Source organism: Mobula hypostoma, chromosome 9 (genome assembly GCF_963921235.1).
Source record: "Mobula hypostoma chromosome 9, sMobHyp1.1, whole genome shotgun sequence".
NCBI classification, from domain to species: Eukaryota; Metazoa; Chordata; class Chondrichthyes; order Myliobatiformes; family Myliobatidae; genus Mobula; species Mobula hypostoma.
The window spans coordinates 119,142,979-119,166,195 of record NC_086105.1 but is presented as its reverse complement, the minus strand read 5'-3'; the positions used below and the strand labels follow the sequence as shown (position 1 = coordinate 119,166,195).

The 23,217-nt window shown below is 40.5% G+C and overlaps 1 protein-coding gene across 15 annotated transcripts in view; it reads right to left on the bottom strand.

The window, feature by feature from the left end:
• Window positions 1-23,217, bottom strand: part of rbfox1 (RNA binding fox-1 homolog 1) — a 1,583,823-nt gene that overhangs the window by 131,653 nt on the left and 1,428,953 nt on the right. For all 15 annotated transcript variants that reach the window (XM_063058997.1, XM_063058996.1, XM_063059001.1 and 12 more), the window contains 2 exons: window positions 14,785-14,928; window positions 5,978-6,031 (listed from right to left, as the gene is read on the bottom strand). In XM_063058997.1, coding sequence (XP_062915067.1) covers window positions 5,978-6,031; window positions 14,785-14,928 — 198 coding nt within the window. The remainder of the gene's footprint in view (window positions 1-5,977; window positions 6,032-14,784; window positions 14,929-23,217) is intronic.

Here is a 23,217-nt window from a genome sequence, read left to right as displayed (position 1 = left end):
TCATAAAGTAAAAGAATGAGCGTGCAACAACAGGGATAATCTGGCATTGACAATTTTTCAAGATTACTAGAAAGATCCCAATTCAAATAAATTACATAATACAGCATCTCTATTTGTAAGTCATAAACTAAAAATATAAATCTTTTTATATAAACTGGATTAAGGATACAAACTATTTAAGAAAATCAGTTTTGAATTCAGTGTTTGCATTTCGCTAAATTCCAAACATTGAGTGGTATAGAAATCCTTATTCTGCACTCAATCACCCATGACTTTCCATCCATCAAAGACAATGGATGCAATATCACAGACTGGCAAATGCAGAAGTGGAATTTCCATCCTCCACCGCCCCCCCCCCCACCACCCCCGATCATTCAATTGACTTAACCTTCACAACCTCATGCCTATTTAAAGCCAATTAATTCATGAGCATGAAGGGATAGCAGACCTTGCTCCCTAACCCTCACACCAGATGCAATTGGACATATCTGATATACCAGCCATCAGTCGGTACTGTCGACATTGTGACAAATCTCAAATCCAAAATTCTACTGGTGTTCGGTCACTTTCCAACTTTCCGTTTATGTACAAAGAGACAACACTGTAGCAGGAGGTGTCATCCTTCCATCATTAGATGAAGTGAATTAATTACAACTATAATAGATTGCAGAAAATAATTTATTGACATCAATGTGAATAGGCATACATGCTCTGAGGGTTAAGTAAAGCAAAGATCAAACACAACAACCATTTTTAAAATTAAAGCACACCAGCTTTATGTGTATTCCTCTTTAATTCCATTTTTAAAGTAATGGGGCAATTATTCAAATCTCCATTTATGTAATGTTCCGAGGAAAGATTTCGGCCCATGGTCACCACCATGATTTTTTAGTAATAGGCATTAACTTTTATTGTTTAAATCAAAATTCATCATTTCTACAATACATAAAACAATTGTGAAAAATCCAACTACAAATAATTTGCATTGGACTATTTACTCTTCTCCATAGATGCTGCCTGGCCTGCTGAGTTCCTCCAGCAATTTGTGTGTATTGCTTGGATTTCCAGCATCTACAGATTTTCTCATCTTTGTGCGTACTAAGGTCAGTTGATTTTTCCTTCTTGATTATAATCAAAATGACTCAGGATTTAAAACATTAGAAAAAAGTTAAAATTCTGAATGTGCATGGTTTGTCAAGTACTGCAGATTTATTCAGGTGGACAATGGCAGTTCTATATTCGAAGGACTGGAAATTTTAAGGCCCAGTTTTTTCCCCCAACTTTAAAATAACTGTATCAAACGGGACAATGTGGAATAAAATTGCACTGTTAATATAATAGGATATCAATATTAAATTAATTTTAAAGTCCAGGCAGCAGTATAAGAAGTACTGTATAGGAATCTTCTCCTATACTGCATCTAAAATACCAATATTGCTGTTGAGAATCTCAGTCACTTCAGAAAAAAAAATTAAAAAACTAAGGCAAAACAACAGATACTAGGTGATGAATTTTGGTCAGAAGTAGATATAGGTGATCTTTCAAAGGAGAAAAGGAAATGGACAGGTAGAAAGGTTTATAAGGGGAATTGCTTAGTTTCGGGCCATATCCTTCTGTGGAAACCTGGAAGGAAAGAGAACTGTGTGAAAGTAAAATTCTTGAAGGTTATAGCACTGGAAACTGTACAAAGATGGAAAGAAGCAATGTACTCATAGTGAATATGGGTGGGGTGAGGGGAGCCTTAATTCAAGTCACAGTATGGAAACAGAATTTACAAAAAGGTGCATTTTATTGGGAATGAAAGGGAGGGCTGCTGACTGAATCCTGAAGTAGCTGAATTTCAGAGATGGCAGAGGAATCAAAAAAATCTGGAGAGTTAGAAATGTAAGTATGTCTTGTCAAGTCTAATTCCATGTCCATGACATTGCAAAGGGTGCTGTTGAGATGAAGCGGGCAATTGGACAAGGAATGATCCTTCGAAGTAACAAGGTGAATCCAGGAGGAAGGGACATGGGTATATTAAACCAGAAATAATTCATTAACTAATTATAAGCTAGTAACAACCTGTCTTTAAATCAAGATTTTGTCTCCTAATATATTTATGTATGTACATATAGTAATGGGCTACTTTATAGGTTCAGAACCACACTGAGCATACATACTGGTGAAGAATGATCACAGCCATTGAAGTGAACAAAGCCACTGATGAAATCAAGTGTCAACAAACTGTGATGGTAGAATGTGCCTGCAAAGCTCACAATTAATCACAGGAGGTCTGAGATGTTCATCCAAGCAGAAGGAAGTTCAGTATGGATAAAGGGTCAAGCTCCATCAAATTGGTGGGCAACACAAGACGGCAAATCGGTGATGACAGAAATGTCATGGTTATACCCAGGCACGGGAGCCCTTCAAACCATTAAGGAAGAAGGCATGTATATTTTCTTCAAGTGAATGACATTCTTGAAGGGCAACAATGAAGATGAAATAAGTCCATATGCAAAATCATAAGTTCAGAAATATTGTCAGCATAATGTGAAGCTCTATAAAAGCAAATGTGCTTTGGCACAATATGGTATAATTTAATTTGGCTTGAGAGTTGATGCTAAGCAGATTTGAAGCATCGCCTGAGCCCAAAAATGTTATGAGCTCCAATCATTTCATGTTATAATCCAATACAAAAAAAACTTTTCTAGTTCACCAACCAGTAAAGAAAGAAGAGCTATAATGATAAGGAAAAGACTAACAAAATGATTGTGATTTGGGAATTAAAAGCCTCATTCGTGAGTCACGTTCTGCACATTACAATATCAAGCAAGTGTTAAAATTCGTCATTCTCCCAAGAATAGAGTTGAGGAATTTACAAGTCATATCATGGTCATGAGAAACCTAATGCTTTCTCTTCAGATGCACTCTAAAAAGTATACGAATGCTCAAATAGCATTTGGGATATTGGTCATTATTTTTGGTGTTAGAACATTTTATATATTTTTGTTGGGAAGACCATTCACTCTAGTCACTGACCATATGATTTCATTGACTATGTGGGGACTGATGTCTGCTATTCCTATGATGACAACACTAAGATTGACTAGGTGGCTCTGAAGTCCTTCTCAATGCAACTATGACATTGAGTGCAGAGTATTCAGACAAAACTCAGCAGGGGTTGCATTGTTGAGATTATAGTGTAAAGAAGCACAAAAAATATAGAAAATAAAACTTACAGTCTACAGGTTGAAGAAGATTATTTCCACATCAGAGCGGGAAAAAAAGAACAAGAGCTTTGCAGAAAAAGTCCATTGTATAATGTGACTGAGCAAACAATGTGCGAATAAAGTGATGGACCAGATCAGACAGAACTGAAAGAAGACATGAAATCTGTTCTTCATAAATGCCACAAATTGTCAACTAACAGTGTTGTGGAGACGTAGAGTAATGATACTACAAAAACCATTTGTCAAAGCAAAAAGCAAGCTGCTGGAGGAACACAGATTCCCCAGGTTCCAGCAAATGCAGTCACTTGTGTCTCTAAGCCTTGTCAGAATTTTTTTTTTCCCCAAGGTGCAAGTGTCAGATACTAGAGGGCATAGTTTTAAGATGAGAGGGATGGATGTTTAAAATAAACTTATGAGACAACTTTTGTTTTACACAGAGAGTGGCATGGAACACTCTGCCAAGGGAAATGATAGAAGTAGGTATGACAGGAACAATTAGAAGGCATTCAGACAGAGAGTGATGCAGATTATGTGCAGGAAGATGTGCTGTTTAAATTGGCACCAGAGTCGGCATAGACAATGTGGGTTGAAGAGCCTGTTTCTGAGCTCTATTGTTCTGAGTTCCATGCCGGACAATGGGTGATGTAAGTAGAGTAATGCAATAGATGGAGGGTTTGTCTATTCGTCTGTCAACTACAATAATACAGAAGGCAGAGCTAGAGGATGTACAATATGTTAAACCGAAGAACAGCACCTTCTTAAGCACCATTTCAGGTAAGGAAATGGTCTAAAAGAGCATTTCAGTAGTTCCATGTAGACCATTGTAAAAACAAAGTGGAGTGTGTCTGAGTATGAATTGAAAGCCATCTAAATTGAAAAGAAGGAATAGATCACAGTTCCATGTATTGAGTTAGTTCCTGTGTGAAGTGCAGTCCAGGTGACTGACATTGAGAGACTGCACAACTATCACAAAGCATAGTTTAGTATTTCTGTTTTTTTCCAATAGTTTTTCTCATGGCTAATTTGTATATGACTGCAATTTCATAGCTTTGTCTCAAGACTCACTCAGACTTGGGTCAATAGAACAGAATCTCATTTTATTTATAATAGCAAAGAAAGGACATTTATTTCACTAGTCTTGATTACACTTTAAGTCAAGTCTGTTACAAAGAGAAACATTAAGAAAAAAATACGTCTCTGTATTTTAGAGTTGCTATGACTACAAAGGGTTGGAATTATGAACTGCCTATGAACCTATCATAACCTAGAGGAAAAAAAATCTGGGTTAAAGTGTAACCCGTGAGATGTAAATTCTCCCAAACTCTAGGGCCTTCAAACCCTGCAATCCTGTGAGGAACAAAATTTCTAGACTCACATTCATATCAAATGAAGTATCCATGCCTACCCTCAAATGCATATCTCAGTGTGCTCAGTGGTTAGAGGGAAGGCTGGAAATATGTCTTACAATCCTCAAAATGGTTTTTGTTCCATAAATGACTAAAAAGTAAATGATGTTTGGAAACAATAGGGCTTCCTGAATCCGCGGTCCCTAACTGTAGTTGGGAATGTTTCAATGATATGAAAGATCAGCAACTTCACAAGTTCTGCCGGGTGGTCAGAGAAGCTAAAACAATTATTGCGCACAAATGCAATTCTTGCGGTGATTGAGTTACCTGAAAAACTTCTGAAGGAGATAATAAGTAGGGGACGGATAGCAAACTTTCAGCTTTCTATTTTAGCTGTGTCTTTCTCAGTTTCCTGAAGCTCAATGTCTTTTTAAATAAAGTGCACCTTAGCAGTCTTGATAAAAATACTGTACCACAATTTACTGGCTCTTATCTGGAATGAATGAATTGTAGTTTCAGAACTAATCAGTAGGAAGGGAGAAGAAATCAAAACCACCCACACCACTTATATCTCCACAATCAGCGCAGTCCATACATGTCATTTTTTTTTTGAGAACAGGCCCTTAAAACCACGCAACCCAGTAATCCCCCAATTAAATCCTCCGATAATCACAGGACAACTTACAACGACCAATGAATGTCTTTGGACTGTGGGAGCAAACTGGAGCATCCAGAGGAAACCCATGTGGTAATGAGCAGAACGTAAACTCCTCACAAACAGCAGCAGGAATTGACCCTTTGCTAACCTTTACACTAACATACTGCCCCCATGGTCATAAATTTATCATCTCCACCAATCGTTTTAGATTGCCATTATTCCTGACACTACCTGATGATGAATATATGGGGAGAAATTTAAAAGTAGATGGAATATGATTTTAAAATTTCTTTCAATAGATTGGGATTTTGCCAGCAGAGTAATACACATAATGGAAACACTGGTTTCAAAGTTGGAAGGAACTGAACTGTTTCCCTAGTTTAGTGTTCTAAAAAAATGCAGTATGTTACATTTTTCATTTCAACACATGCAAGTATATCAGAAGACACCCTTTAGCAGAAATATTGATCATTCTTTAAATTTAGCAAAAAATTTCTACATAGAAGTTATAACTTGTAAAGAGAATTTACAAGAGGAAAAATGTTTAAATCCATAAATAAATATGCTCAGATTAGTACAAACACTGTCTTTGAAATAAAATGCTTAAAGAAATTTTGTGCCCCAGTGGTTGAATATTACGATAAGTCTAACCATCCACTGCTAGATCAGTTCAGTTGTTCCTCCTTATCTTACAGCTAACAGTTTTTTAAACACATACAAATCTATCAGCATGCAGATACATTACAGATTGGATACCTTACCTTCGATCCCCTCTCATTAAAAATTATTTCAACATCTAAGATTTTACCAAATTGCTGTGAAAATAAAAACAAAGATTTTTTTTATAGTGCAAACTATTTCCATGTACATTTCAAAATGCAGGAGTTGCTCTAGGAAGGTCTGATCATCTCTTAGTTCTGCCTTGACTATCCTAGGTGTTATATAAGACAATGATAATGCAATTGTCAATTAATCTTAACAACCAATTAATACTGTTTAGATTACAATAAACCAAAATGCGAATTAAGAAAATAACTTCCAAAGAATCCTCAGAAAGAACTGGTCCAAAGTCACCAGTTCCCCTGAAGAATCCCAGTTGTCATACTGACTCAGAATATGAGTCAACCAGTGCCTATTTCTGACCCGTAAAAAGAGTTCACACTAATGTCAACCAGTTACTTCAAATGGCCTGACCCTCTCAGCTCCATGGGCCATGTTTTCACAACATCTTCCACCAAATCATTTTCATTGCGATGATTGGGATTCAGGATTGGGCAGGGAGTTGGGAGATACGGGCAGAAAATGTCATATGAGTCCTGCCGCAAAATTTTGAAAAAACCTTTGCCAGCCAGCTTAGCTATAGTTATTAGTTCAGTCTGTTGTCAAAGATGGCAGGAACTATAAATGCTTCTGATTTATTGAAACTTCCAAAATCCATTAAAGTTATTATTCGAAATAATAAAGGTTATTATTTTTCTTCAAAATATAAAATATTGAAAAAAGACCTTTAAAACAATTAAATAAATTCACCCTATTTAAAATATATAAAACATATCTTACTTCCTCATAGACCTTCTCTATTTAAACCAATGGAGCCGATCTGATCAGTTCAATTCTGATTCCCAATAGTGGGTGATGAGATACTTCCACTTGATAGAAATTTTAGGACATCTGTATTTGTAAATACTGGGACTCACTAAGGTATCCAACATTAAGGATCCCCACCACCCACTGCCCTCTTCACAGTGTTACTGCAGAAGCCTGAAGGCACACACTCAGTGATTCGGGAACAGCTTCTTCCCCTCCGCCATCTGATTTCTAAATGGACATTGATCCCATGAACACTACCTCACTACTTTATTATTTTCCTTTTGTTTTTGCGCTACTTACTTTAACTTAACTATTTAATACACACACATACACACACACACATACACACACACACACACGCACACACACACTTAATGAAATTCAGTTTATTTCTTTCTCTATATTTATAGAATAGTACAGCACAGTACAGGCCCTTCGGCCCACAATGTTGTGCCGACCCTCAAACCCTGCCTCCCATATAAGCCCCCACCTTAGATTCCTTCATATACCTGTCTAGTAGTCTCTTAAACTTCACTAGTGTATCTGCCTCCACTACTGACTCAGGCAGTGCATTCCACACACCAACCACTCTCTGAGTAAAAAATCTTCCTCGAATATCCCCTTTGAACTTCCCACCCCTTACCTTAAAGCCATGTCCTCTTGTATTGAGCAGTAGTGCCCTGGGGAAGAGGCGCTGGCTATCCACTCTATCTATTCCTCTTATTATTTTGTACACCTCTATCATGTCTCCTCTCATCCTCCTTCTCTCCAAAGAGTAAAGCCCTAGCTCCCTTAATCTCTGATCATAATGCATACTTTCTAAACCAGGCAGCATCCTGGTAAATCTCCTCTGTACCCTTTCCAATGCTTCCACATCCTTCCTATAGTTAGGTGACCAGAACTGGACACAGTACTCCAAGTGTAGCCTAACCAGAGTTTTATAGAGCTGCATCATTACATCGCAACTCTTAAACTTTATCCCTCGACTTCTGAAAGCTAACACCCCATAAGCTTTCTTAACTACCCTATTCACCTGTGAGGCAACTTTCAGGGATCTGTGGATATGTATGCGGAGATCCCTCTGCTCCTCCACACTACCAAGTATCCTGCCATTTACTTTGTACTCTGCCTTGGAGTTTGTCCTTCCAAAGTGTACCACCTCACACTTCTCCGGGTTGAACTCATCTGCCACTTCTCAGCCCACTTCTGCATCCTATCAACGTCTTTCTGCAATCTTTGACAATCCTCTACACTATCTACAACACCACCAACCTTTGTGTCATCTGCAAACTTGCCAACCCATCCTTCTACCCCCACATCCAGGTCGTTAATAAAAATCACGAAAAGTACAGGTCCCAGAAAAGTACAGATCCTTTTGGGACACCACTAGTCACAATCCTCCAATCTGAATGTACTCCCTCCACCACCACCCTCTGCCTTCTGCAGGCAAGCCAATTCTGAATTCACCTGGCCAACTTCCCCGGATCCCATGCCTTCTAACTTTCTGAATAAGCCTACCGTGTTTATCATGTATTTCATTGTATTGCTGCCATAAAGTTAACAAATTTCAAGACATTTTGCAGTGATATTAAATCTGATTCTGAATCTGATAATGTCACACAACTTTCTTCATCTCTGAGCAAGATCTAGGCCATACAGCCAATCTGGCGGTGGCCTGGGATTTCTTTTACTGCACTTCAGTTAACAAGTCCCAGTCTTGTCTAAGTTTAGGATGCGCTGAGTAATACAAGCCGGCCACATCTGTCATTCCACTCGTGAGTGGATTGGGTACAGAGTCCAGCAGCAGAGTCCAACTGGACTGGGGTTCCACAGTATTTCACCAGAGAATCTGTCTATGCCATTCAGTTCTAATGCAGGAGTAGTGACCGTTATGAAATGAAAGATAGTTCCCAGCCTGTAGATCAGCTGGAAAAAAGTAAGTTAAATGCATTTATGATAGCTTCATTTACTTGGTTATATTTAATAGTTTAAGTTATTTTGTGGTTTAATATATTTAAGTTGTTTCTATTTTTGAAATGTAAGTAGTTTCTTTTACAATTATTTAAATTAACTGCTAGTCAGAGATGTTTAAGTGCAACTTTAAAGGTCTTGACAGTTTTGATAGCCATTGAGCCTCTGATGGCAGGGTTTTTTTTTAACCTCAGAGGCTACTGGAGTATCCTTGGGGTCAGGGTTTTGGTGGAACTGCGCAAGAGATGCCTTTACCACCTAAGCTTCACCAGGCTTGCTGGGTTCCTCCCATGAGAGTGGAATCACCTTGAAGTCCTCTGTATCCGGTCCAACTAAATGCATGTGGGTCACATTACCAGTGGCGCTGCTGGGTAATGGGCCACATTCAGATTAATTTGATATATTATCTCTAATGATTGCTCAAAAAAAAAATCCAAAATTTGCGTCTATCTAATTTGTGCAGCAATGAGTCAGTATTTTCAGCTTCTAGCATTTCATTTGCTCGCTCATTTTGCAGAAAAATTTAGACCCTGTCAAACACAGGTTATGTTCCATTGGTCTGAATAAGGCAAGATGACTTTCATTCTTTTAGAATCCAAATATCAACAATCATTTCCCCTCTAACATCTTCACTTTTTTTTCACGAATGACACATCTAATTTTCATAATTACAGTTTATAATCCAATCACCCTGACCCTGTGGTAAAAACAAAACTTGCTAGAATTACCCAGCAGGTGAGGAATCCGAGAGAAATATTTCAGTTCCGATAAAACACCACTGACCCTGAAAGGTAAATTTTGCTTCACCGTCCATAAGTATTACCTAGATTCCTGAGTATTTCCAAAATATTCTGTTTTGCTTTCAGATTTGCTGTATTTGTAGCTTTTGTTGCATTAACCCGTAATCATTTTAGTTGTCTGTTTCAACAGCCACAATACCTTTCCAGTGCCAAGTCAAACTGTAATTGGTAAGCTAAATGTGGTTGTACCCATGTACCTTAGTGTTGAGCAGCTGCACCACTAACCCTGACTTACCCAACCCCAGCCCTTACGGGCAGCCTCTTTGCACTAAAATATGGGGCAATTCATTTGCACCAAATTCCTGGAAGAACCTCTCCCTGTATATATTATACTGACTCCCTGCACTACTGATTTCATTAGTGCTCTCATTTCTGAGATCCCACCCTGAACATCAGGTGATCTATCATATTCCATACCTATTATTTTCCTTCCATTTAAGTAATAGTCTTTTCTTGCAGTGAATTTCTCTGCATTAACTTCTGTCTTCCATGTGTTTCCTCAACTCCTAGCACCTGCTTGGTAAAGGACACTTGGCAAAAACACAAGATTCAGCAGATGCTGAAAATGTTGAGCAACACACACAAAGTGCAGGAGGAACTCAACAAATCAGGCAGCATCAGCGAGGGGAATAAACTGTCAACAGCTTAGGCTGAGACCTTTCATTAGGACTGGACAGGAGGGAGCAGAAGCCAGTATAGGAAGGTGGAGTAGGGAAAGGAGTATCCCCACTTTGACTATTTTCACTCTGGCTTTTTAATTCTTCCCATCTGCCTATCACTTCTCCTTGGGTCCCCTCCTCCTTCCCTTTCTCCTATGGTCCATTCTCCTCTCCTATCAGATTTCTTCCTCACCAGCTCTTTACCTTTCCCACCCACTAGGCTTTACTTATCGTTTCTAGCTCGCCTCCTACTCCTCCTCCCAGTTTTTTATTTTGACGTTTTCCTCCTTCCATTTCAGTCCTGAAGGAGGGTTTCAGCCCTAAGTGTCGACTGTTTATTCCTTCCATAGATGCTGTATGACCTGCTGAGTTCCTCCAGCATTTTGTGTGTGTTGTTTTGCACTTCCAGCATCTGCAGACTTCTCATGTAAGTGATAGTGAGACCAGACGAGGAGAAAAGTGGGTGGGTGGAGGAATTGTGCGACTTGACACTGTCTTGTATCTTAGTGAGGGAGAATGAAAGGAATAAACACTCAAACTGATCAGCTGGGTAGGCTATAAAGCCTGAAACAGAAACAAATTTACCCAAAAGCTTGGCTAAGACGTGAATTGTGTTGTTCTATTCACCCATGCAGAAAGGAAGATTAGCAGCTTTGCTCTCCTTTTGTTACCCAGCAGCCAAGCTGCAAAATGCATTGTGTGGACTTGGTATTGTTAGTGTCAGGTTCAAGTGTGAATCCCAGTAAATTCAGATGAATAAACTAAAATGAATTAAAAGCAACTTTAGCAAATGATTTTTAATACTGACTTAAATAATTGAAAACTGGTTAAACCACTTTAATCTTTAGTTATACCTCATAGCAAGTAAATCTAGGATTAAATGTGACAGGATGAGGTATTTCACCAATTTTATAGTGATTGTTTAGAGAACATTAAAATAAAACTACAAAATTGGGTTGCCAGAATAACACCATAGATTTTCCAAGCTCTATGGACAGAAAACAAGATGATAGTTATCTTGGAGTTTCACAGTGGGAAAATAACTTAAAAGATTTACTGTTAGCATTCTCAAAAAACAGAAAGCTCTTGTGTCCCTGACCTCAGTATACTGAGTATATTTACACAGAACACTGCCACAAGAAAGCAACATCCATCATCAAAGACCCCCACCGACAAGGCCATACTCTGTTCTCGCTACTACCATTGGACAGGAGGTACAGGAGCCAAAGTCCCGTATCACCTGGTTAACCTCCATCCATCAGATTCCTGAGCCTGCGTGGATAATTAAATTCTCCATCACTCTGAATCTTCAGATTTTCTGACTCAGACTCAATTTGAAGGAGTCATGTTCTCAGTATTATTTTTATTTGCATAGTCTGTCTTCTTTTGCACATTGGTTGTTTTGTCAGTCTTTGTCTATTTATGTATAGTTTTATGTGAAATTCTATTGTATGTCTTTTTCCTTGTAAATATCTGCAAAAATATACGTCAAGGTTGTATACATATACTTTAATAACAAATTTACTTTGAACCTAGAACTCTGTGTGACTCTTTAGTGAATCTGTTGCTCTGTGCATAACCTTCAACTATTGTTAAACTAGACAATTCTCTCGACATTCCTTGGTTAACTAAATAAATTATTTTATAGGAAAGACCTAAAAACATAAGGAGGCATTAAGAGGTGGAAACTAGATGCATTGAGGTTAAGAAAAGATTGGGAATCTGAATTAAATAATTAATCTTCTAAAAAAAAATTGGAAGTTTTTTTTACATGTATTTATTTATTGAGATACAATAGGACCTTCTGGCCCTTTGAGTCATGCTGCCTAGCAATCCCTAGATTTAATCCTAGCCTAATCAAGCGACAGTTTACAATGACCAGTTAACCTACTACCTGGTACATCTTTGGATTGTGGGAGGAAACTGGAGCACCTGGAGGAAACCTACATTGTTACGGGGAGAACATTCAAACTCCTTACAGGCAGCATCGGGAACTGAACCCAGATTGCTGATACTGTAAAGCCTTGTAAGGAAGTGGAAAAGTGGGTTAGTAAATTTGAAACAGTTGGCAGAGTTGTGGATACTGCAGAAAGTACGGTGGGACACTGATAGGATGCAGAAGTGGGCTGAGAAGTGGCAGATGGAGTTCAATACAGAAAAGTGTGAAGGATACACTTTGGAAGGTCAAACTTGAAAGCAGAGTACAGGATTAATGGCAGGACTCTCAGCAACGTGGAGAAACAGAAGGACCTAGGGGTCAACAACAATAGATCTCTCAAAATTGCCACACAAATTGATAGGGTTGTTAAGAAGATGTATGGTGTGTTGGCCTTCATTAATCAAGGGATGCAAGGTAATTTTGCAGCTGTATAAAACTTGGGTTAGACCACACGGAGTATTGGGTTATGTTTTGATTTCCTCATTAAAGGATGTGGAAACTATAAAAAGAGTGCAGAGAAGATTTACCATGATACTGCCTGGATTAGAGAATATGCCTTATGAGGATAGATTGAGTCAGCAAGGGTTTTTCTCTTTGGAGCAAAGGAGGATGACAAGCAACTCAAAATGGGTGTATAAGATGGCTAATACGAGAGGGCATAATTTTGTGATTGGAGCAAAGTATAGGGAGGATGTCAGAGAGAGGTATTTAACACAGTGGTGAGTGCATGGAACACACTGCCAGGGCTGGTGGTAGGGGCAGGCACATTAGGGTCTTCTAAGAGACACTTAAAATAGGCACATGGATGAAAGAAAAATGGAGGGCTATGTGAGAGGGAAGGGCTAGATTGATTTTAGAATAGGTTAAACGTTTGGCAAAACATTATGGGCATGAGGACCTACACTGTGCTGTTCTGTACCGTTATTTATTTCATTTATTTTATTTAGTGATACAGTGCCATGTCACCCCAGCAACCCCACAACACTGATTAACCCTAACTTAATCACGGGACAAGTTACAATGACCAATTAACCTATCCAGTATGTCTTTGGACTAGGCGAGGAAACAGGAGTATCTGGGGAAAACCTTCACATGCCACTGGGAGGTCGTGCAGGGCTTCCTTACAGAACGATGCCAGAATTGAACTCCAAACTCTGGAACGCCCTGAGCTGTAATAGCATTTGCTAACTGTTACGCTCGTGGCCTATGTTCTAAGTTCTATTTTCTAGGTTTGTGAAATCCAGATGAAGAGCAAGAACTTCAGTTGCAAGATTCAGAGCACCATTGTCAGTTTTCCCTGTACAATGTTGCACTGCTATTTTCAACAATGAGTGGGCAATTGATTTTTACAACTTCTCGCGGTTGCTGGCTACACTGTCTGCAGCCTGCACTTAAAAGAATATACCACAATCCAGTTACAAGTGAATGCTGCGGTATCCATTCGTTGAAAAGCAACAAAGGAAAAAAGTATGTGATTATGCAGAATATACCAGCGAAGAATAGTACCCACATGAGGTATGTTATTTTTGTAAGATGATCACAAAGACTGACTAGAGTTAAAGCTTCCTGCTAGTACCAAAGTGATACGAGTGCAGTTCATGAATACCTACGCACTAGGAAAGCTTAAATCTATGGGTATACCCTATATGCCTCCAAAGCGGTGTTCACAACATTGGTTAATGGTCAGGGTCCATAGCATGAAAAGGTTGGGAACCCCTGCTGGAATGGCTGAAGTCATGTTCCTCGAGTATATCATCTGGTTCATCTCTCTAACACAGCAAGGAACAGCATACAGGTGATGTGGCAAGGCAGACTTCAGTTCAGCACCCTGGACAGCTCCTGAAGCTAGAGAACTGAGTGCAACTATAATAGTGACCTCCATGGGCAAACTGGTGGGGCAAATTTGCAGGCTGTAGCTTAGGTTGCAGAGGGTTAAAGATCTCAGTGAGGACAATGACTTCGGTTTGAGTGTTGGCAATTTAAAAAGCACAGTGTCAGGAAAAATCTCACCAAAAGCTCATGAATTAAATCCTCCAAGAGGTGTAAATGCTTGCAGTTAGGTGCCCGACATTCCTTGATTCTAAATTAAGCCAATGTTCAACCGAGTAATGCTATTTTTGTGTTGTAACTGTGCAAAAGAATTTATAGGCCTTAACATTTCTAAACCTTTTCTCAAATTCACAAATGTTCTAATGGGCTGGCTATTAATGAAGATATGTGAATTTTAAAGATACGTATAAAATTTAAGTATAGCATATGATTCTCTTTAATACAATGTCCAGAAAGGTGAGTTAATGTAATTTAAACAGTTTTGACCAATCATTCAACGGGATACCTTATCTCCCTCTTACCAGCTAATATGGCAGTGATTCATAACCGATAAATCAAATGGCCAACACAGTCTATAATGACCATCTTTGGGACCAATCTCATTTGTCCAGACAGGTAGACTCCAATTCAAATTTGAATTATTAATGTTTTGTAGAGTCTGTTTGCCATTAGATGTTCATAATGCAGACAGTCTTTTGAGCCACGCTTGATTGTAATTTGATCATTTGATTGCAGCATTTAGAATGACGCTTCCTGGTTCATTAAATCACAGTACTTACGCCAAACATTTGCCTGAGGTCTGGATCTCGAAATCTGAATGGAATATTGGAGACGTGCAGCCGTTTGGGCTGTGTTTTGTTATCTGTGTTTTCGGTCGACTGTGTTTGTTGTTGTCCGTCAGTCTGTGCTGCATCATCTGTCTGCTAAAATGGGAAAACACACAAAAAACCAAATTCAGCATTGGCAGGAATATTATTGATTAATAGAATAGTGTTTTGATCAAAAAGCTGAACTGAATTCCTCTCAGGTTTCGAGTTCTGCTGTCTTACCTGCATTCAAAAAAATTCCTCATCATTGTTCTGTTGATAAATGTGTCAAGCTTTGTAACCTAGCAGCATCTCATAAAAAAACATTAAAATAGTAACTTGATTGTTGTTCCTCTATGATGTAAATTGAGCTCGATATGCTAGCAGTTTGTGAGGACAATTTCTAATCATTTTAGAACAATGGTTATAGGATTTTTCACATCCTCATGTTTTACAGGAGATAAGGACTTCACTTTGTTATTTGCATCTCGGGCACAAATCTCTTAGTACTGCAGTGTAGCACCAGTTTTAGACCTGATTGCTTATTTGTTAAAATGAACAATGAGGCCATTCAGCCTGTTGGATCCATGCTAGCTTCCAATGGATCAAACCTGCCTGTCCTGGCCGACCTATTGTCTCAGCTTGCTCCTGCCCCACCGAACTCATTTCTGCATACCTCGACACTGTTTTATCACCCCTTGTTCAATCCCTTCCAACCTATGTTCGTGACACTTCTCACGCTCTTAAACTTTTCGATGATTTTAAGTTCCCTGGCCCCCACCGCTTTATTTTCACCATGGATGTCCAGTCCTTATATACTTCCATCCCCCATCAGGAAGGTCTCAAAGCTCTACGCTTCTTTTTGGATTCCAGACCTAATCAGTTCCCCTCTACCACCACTCTGCTCCGTCTAGCGGAATTAGTCCTTACTCTTAATAATTTCTCCTTTTGCTCCTCCCATTTCCTCCAAACTAAAGGTGTAGCTATGGGCACCCGTATAGGTCCTAGCTATGCCTGCCTTTTTGTTGGGTTTGTGGAACAATCTATGTTCCGCGCCTATTCTGGTATCTGCCCCCACTTTTCCTTCGCTATATCGACGACTGCATTGGCGCTGCTTCCTGCACGCATGCAGAACTCGTTGACTTTATTAACTTTGCCTCCAACTTTCACCCTGCCCTCAAGTTTACCTGGTCTATTTCCGACACCTCCCTCCCCTTTCTAGATCTTTCTGTCTCTGTCTCTGGAGACAGCTTATCCACTGATATCTACTATAAGCCTACTGACTCTCACAGCTATCTGGACTATTCCTCTTCTCACCCTGTCTCTTGCAAAAACGCCATCCCCTTCTCGCAATTCCTCCGTCTCCGCCGCATCTGCTCTCAGGATGAGGCTTTTCATTCTAGGACGAGGGAGATGTCTTCATTTTTTAAAGAAAGGGGCTTCCCTTCCTCCACTATCAACTCTGCTCTTAAACGCATCTCCTCCATTTCACGTACATCTGCTCTCACTCCATCCTCCCACCACCCCACTAGGAATAGGGTTCCCCTGGTCCTCACCTACCACCCCACTGGGTCCAACATATTATTCTCCGTAACTTCCGCCACCTCCAATGGGATCCCACCACTAAGCACATCATTCCCTCCCCCGCTCTCTCTGCATTCCACAGGGATCGCTCCCTACACAACTCCCTTGTCCATTCGTCCCCCCCATCCCTCCCCACTGATCTCCCTCCTGGCACTTATCCATGTAAGCGGAACAAGTGCTACACATGCCCTTACACTTCCTCCCTTACCACCATTCAGGGCCCCAAACAGTCCTTCCAGGTGAGGCATCACTTCACCTGTGAGTCGACTGGGGTGATATACTGCGTCCGGTGCTCCCGATGTGGCCTTTTATATATTGGCAAGACCCGACGCAGACTGGGAGACCGCTTTGCTGAACATCTACGCTCTGTCCGCCAGAGAAAGCAGGATCTCCCAGTGGCCACACATTTTAATTCCACATCCCATTCCCATTCTGACATGTCTATCCACGGCCTCCTCTACTGTAAAGATGAAGCCACACTCAGGTTGGAGGAACAACACCTTATATTCTGTCTGGGTAGCCTCCAACCTGATGGCATGAACATCGACTTCTCTAACTTCCGCTAAGGCCCCACCTCCCCCTCGTACCCCATCTGTTACTCATTTTTATGCACACATTCTTTCTCTCACTCTCCTTTTTCTCCCTCTGTCCCTCTGAATATACCTCTTGCCCATCCTCTGGGTCACCGCCCCCCCCGTCTTTCTTCCCGGACCTCCTGTCCCATGATCCTCTCGTATCCCCTTTTGCCTATCACCTGTCCAGCTCTCGGCTCTATCCCTCCCCCTCCTGTCTTCTCCTATCATTTTGCATCTCCCCCTCCCCCTCCAGCTTTCAAATCCCTTACTCACTCTTCCTTCAGTTAGTCCTGACGAAGGGTCTCGGCCTGAAACGTCGACTGCACCTCTTCCTACAGATGCTGCTTGGCCTGCTGTTTCACCAGCAACTTTGATGTATGTTGCAACCCTCTTGGTCCCGTTTCTCTTCCTTATTTTCCTCTACCCATGCAACTCATTCTCTCCCATAGGCCCATCAATTCCCCTTTGATGGTTTTACCAGTTAATGGCACTTAAAGGTAATTTTCTGGGGCTAATTAACTTATCAGCATGTCTTAGAGATTTGAAAAAAGAAAAAGAGCACCCAGTAGAAACCCATGGAGTCACTGGTATAATCTACAGTCTTAAACGTACATCTGATAAAATTAGCACTGAATCTTGACCCTTAGAGTTGTGAGACAGCAGAGCTAGCTGCTGTGCCCACAACCTAAGTAGGGCTTTCACTCAGAGCTTCTGACCTTGACAGGAAATTGGTTCCTGCTGAGCCAAGCTGGCATATGCAAAATGTTTGTGTTATGAAATAACCTTGACAGAGTAAAGTATGCCTTCAGTTCACAAGTCAAGGTATTCTTATATCAATGTGAGCAAAATGCGTTACCACAAATCCAATAATTGCAGCTGCTTTCCATCTAGTGAAATATTTTTAGTGCTGCTGACAGCAAATATATTTTGATACACCACAGGTGCATCACCAAAATGGCTTCCTCAGTATATTACCTGAATGGATAATTTAGATCTATCTCTTCATAACAATGGGAACAGTGTGAAGGTTTTATTTAGATAAGCAATGAGGTAAAATGGATTCAATAATAAAAAACACTATTTACACTTTGAGTGAGATATTGGCGTGCACTACCACATCTGTAGTCCTCGCCTCATAGCATGGTGGCGTGAATACTCAGAGATTTTAATTCGTGAGCCTTCTATGCACATCAATGGTTAAGATCATGTATAATAAGGTATAAGAGCAGGATTGGACCATTTGGCCCATCGAGTCTGCTCCACAATTTCATCATGGCTGATCCATTTTCCCTCTCAGCCCTAATCTCCGGCCTTCTCCCCAAATCCTTTCATGCTCTGACTAATCAATAATCTATCAAACTCTGCCTTAAATATACCCAACATCTTGGCCTCCATAGCTTCCTGTGGACAACGGATTCCATATCTGGGGGCACTGACACTGAAGTGTGGAATTCTGCTGCAGAATTTGGTTGAGTGTGTGCAGTGGGGTATGGTGGATTTATTCAGAAGTCTTTTTTCCTGGTTTTATAAGGAAAGTGAAAAACATACCTTAAATCAACTCTTCAGGTGTCAGATCTTCCTCCCGCAGTATTCACCTGACAGGAAAGTCAAATCAGCTTTCTGCATTGAGGCCAAAATTATAATTGCTGTATGGATCAGATGAAGTCATCAGACCCTAATCTAAATACCAGTTTCAGTTGTATGTTGTCACTGCTCTCTCACAAGTGGGATTAAAACTGAGGTAAGGAATGAACCATTTGGGTTGTTAGCAATGAGATAGCCTGACTAAATGCCTTCAGGCTTCAGTTAGGGGAATAGAGTTTAAAATAACACTCAAAATCCTTTATTTTCATTGATTTTCTATATCTGTAAGACCAAATATTTTATTTGAAGACATGACCAATTTAACTTACACTAAATTCTGCCAGGAACTGTAGGAAATCCAAACATCTCAAGACCAGTATTTTGTACATGTATATGGTACTTTGAATGATCAGTTTCTAAGCTAACTTTGAAATTACATTTTGCCTCCAATCCCTTTTATAAGTTTGAAAATAAATTTGAGAAATTATGATTGATAATTTCGCATAGATTATAGTCCTGAATTTTGTACTCATGGCAAATTTGTCCTGAAATATCTTCTGGCACAAAATAAGAACAAATTAGTATTTCAAATCATCAGTAGGTTATGTGGTTATGAGCTTGATGCATCAACCATTGTAGCACTACAAACATGGAGAGGAGACGGTCGGTCTACGTCACCCTGTTCAAATCACAGATTTTCATTTTGTTTCCATATTCTTTGAAATATTATTCCATTATCTATCATTTTTAAACCCACTGCATTAATTTTCCCCAATTCCATTGCCTTTGTCAACACATGGTACCTTGTCAAAGACATTATTCTACTAAGTATGTAGGGAGGTTATATTTCAATTTAATCAAACTTTACCAGGCCTCAGCTGGAGTACTGCGACCAGAATTCTAATCACCAAGATACTGGGAAGATATGATAGTGCTGGAGAGTTTGCAGAGAAGATTCAGCAGGTTGTTGCCTGGGATGGAGTAGTTTCTATTTGAGGAGAGAACGGAAAATGGAGGTTAAGAGTGGACATGATTAAAATATATAAAATTAGGAGTGGGATAGATAGGATAGACTACAGGAGACTTTTTCTCCCTGTCAGTAGGACATAAATTAGAGGAAATAGATTTAGAGTCAGGAGGAAGTGATTTAGAGGGGCTTAGGAGGAACCTTCTTCAGCCAGAAAGTGGTAATAGCTGGAATACACTGACAGGATGTTTAAACTGAGTAACTGAGAATGTTTAAGGCGTGTCGAGATTAACACTAGAGTCATTAAGGTACGGGTGGTTGTGGACCAAGTGTGTTTCCTCCCCTCAGACTCTGCAAGCTTTGTTGAATAGACACACAATATTTATTTCTAACACTACTTTTTCTTCCACCCTTCACCAGGGTAATATTAATCGAACAGGCTGGGAAATATCTAGCTCTGGACAACGTCACCATCTTCTGCTCTGATCCGAGGTAAGTTCGCTGGCTATATTAACATCAGCGACATCAGAGGTCAGGGTCAACCGCACAAAGAGTGAAGCCATGCTCTTTGGCAACTGGCCTGACTGATTCAGCATCCCCTTCACCATCAGGTCTGATCACGTGAAGGTGTTAGGGATCTGGTTCAGGGGGGAGTGGAAAGCGAAGTGTGCAGTAAGAATTGGCCGGAGCGGACTGGCAAAGTAAAGCAGAAACTGGGACTGTGGGGAGGGTGTGCCCTGTCGATAATGGGGAAGAACCTGATCAGCAGGTATGAGGTGCTTTCAGCATTGCTGTATTTGGCGCAAGTGTGGCCCATCCCCCGCTCCTCTGGCTTGGAAATCACCCAAGCTGTCTTCAGGTTCATCTGGAAATCTAAGATGGAGCGGGTCAGACGGGTCACCTTACACAAGTCCCTGGACAACGAGGGCCAAAATGTACACAATGTTGCCCTCATCCAGATGACCATCTTCATGTGTGGCAGCATCAGGTTCGGTATGGAACTGAAATATGTGGGCGCCAAGAACCATTACGTGTCTAGGTTCTACCTGTCGCCCTTGTTGCAAAGGATGGGTCTGGCCCTGTTCCCGCTCAACATCCCAGTCAGCTGGTCTTTGCCGCACCACCTGTCCTTCATGGAAAAACTCTTTCAGAACAATGCCTTTGACCATAAGGCCATCAAGCAGTGGTCAACACAGTATGTCCTGCAGACACTGCAGGAAAAGGACATGATGGACGCAGTGGGGTAGTTCACTGAGCAGGCTGTCCAGGTCATCTGGCAAAATGCTTCAATGACAGACCTCTGGCAGTGAGAGAGGCCCTCTCTGTCAGATCCCTCCAGTATGCCTGTAACATCACCTCTACAACCCGCTGCCCACGGGAGGACTGCAGTGGGGACAAATCGGTAAAACACCTCTTTTCACACTGTGCAGAAAGTCTGGGGGAAGATGAATGGGCTTGTGTCACGCTTCATCCCCAGTGGCTGCGTAACAGAGGACTCTCTGATCTATGGGCTGTTCCTGGAGGCGCACACGAAGACAAATCAGGTGCTGCTGGCATATCATCAACTCGGTGAAAGATGTTCTTTGGTCTCCCTGAGACTTGTTGGTCTACCAGCACCTCGAGATGTCTGTGGCAGAATGCTGCCGACTGGCACATTCTTGGCTGCAGGATTACATATTAAGGAATGCACTGAAACTCCGTGCAGCCACTTCAAGGGCCCAGTGGGGAAGGATCACGGTGTAGGATTCTTCTCCAGCTGGAAAGGGAGAGGTTGAGTGGTGGGGAGGAAACATTACATTTGTATTGCCTTAATATAAACCCCCAGAGTGCCGCAAGAGCAGCAGAATTACTGTACACTGTTTGGGAAGTACTGACGATGTCTCTAAAGAATGTAGAGTTATTTTACGGTTTATTACTGTGAATAATTTTACTGTGAATAAAGTTTATTTAGCAAAAAGAAACTAGCTCTGTATTTTCTTTAAAATGGAACGCTAATTAAAGAAGTCCTTCAGCCAGTAAGCAGGGATGTGATGCAATAGAAATGGAGGGCTGGGAATATTAGTGAATATGGATATGTTCTTCTAGTGTGCTAGGCTTAGGGGGATGATTAGAGATTGAGGTGGGTAGAGGTGGCTACAGCTGATTCATTGAAGAGCTTGGGTGCAGCTATTTCTCCTTCTGGCCTCAACTAAAGAAGCACTTATTTTGGAGGTGCACTATTTGCTTTTGTTCATTTTCCCACAATTACCCCACAATTAAGCACAGACTCCATAATTATTCATTGTGAAAAAACCTCGAAATGGGCTCCTAACCATTGAAAATTAAATATCCTAGAATAGGGTTGGCCAAGCTGGATATTTAGTCCAAACCAATATGCTCAAGCCTAATCCTGTCATACTGAAAAGGAGGCAGTTTCTGAGTATTGTCCTTGTATCAAAAATCTTGTCCCTTTATACCTGTCTGCATTATAAATGCACTTATTCAGTCCCCTTGTGAAGATTTAGTAGTCAGAGTAATCCTATCCATAACCTGGGAGGTAAGGATGTTAGGGAAGATGTACGGGAAATAGAAGAGATGTGGTTGAGAGCTGTACCAACTCATTCACAGTAGAGGAGAAGCTATGATTAAGGAAAAAGGAAGATATTGCAGAGGTTGATGACAGGTCTGTGTCAAGTTCTTTCAGTTTCTCTCTCCAAAGAATACTCCCTGAATGTCCACATGTTTCAGGCACTTAATTGCTTTTATTCCAACACAATCTGTTGTTGATTCAATGTATTCAGGTGTTACATTTTTCTTAAAGCAAGAGCTGGAAGACACTGAGCTCTTCTCTAAAACTGTTTGGTTTCAGTATAACTTTCTACATTTGACAGTGTCAGTCCAAATCAATATCAACTCACTGCAGCACCTGTGCTGACTCATCTTGATTGTGGCTGCTTGGGGTAACACTGACAAACTGGTGACCCTCAGGAACATTTTCATTCATTTCATTTACAGGACAGATGGTTATATCCCCTTACAGTATATCTGCTGAACTCTCCAATATATTAAACATGGCAGCCATTCCCACTGTTCTCTCTAGAAACCTTGTCCTTTATTTGCCTTGAATTGGGCCACTGTCCTGTAGGAACTCACTTCTTTGTTGCTAATGCCGTGTCTGTAGATTGCGTTAATTTACTGCTTGCATAAGCAATTGAACAGAGGCAGGCAAAAGATTGTTTATGGAAAGAAGAAGCTCTCAAAAAAACTACAGTCTGTGAGTACAAAAATAGTTTCAAGCATTATGTTGTGTATTACCAAATGGGTTTTACAAAGATTGTTAACGTACATACGGTGGCTACTTTATTAGGTACACTTGTGCGTCTGCTTGTTAGCGAAAATATCTAATCATCCAATCATATGGCAGCAACTCAAAGAGCAGTCAGGGATGTTCAAGATGTTCAGTGACTGCTCAAACCAAATATCTGGGGAGGAAATATAATCTAAGTGACTGTGGAATAATTGATGGTGCCAGATGGGATGGTTTGAGTATCTTAGAAACTGCTGATCTCCTGGGATTTCCATGCACAACAGTCTCTACACTTTACAGAGAATTGTCTGAAAAACAAAAAAAATCCGATTAGTGGCAGTTCTGTGGGCAAAAATACCTCATTAACCTCAGAGTTGGACAGTCGATGTCAGATAAGCACATGTGCACCA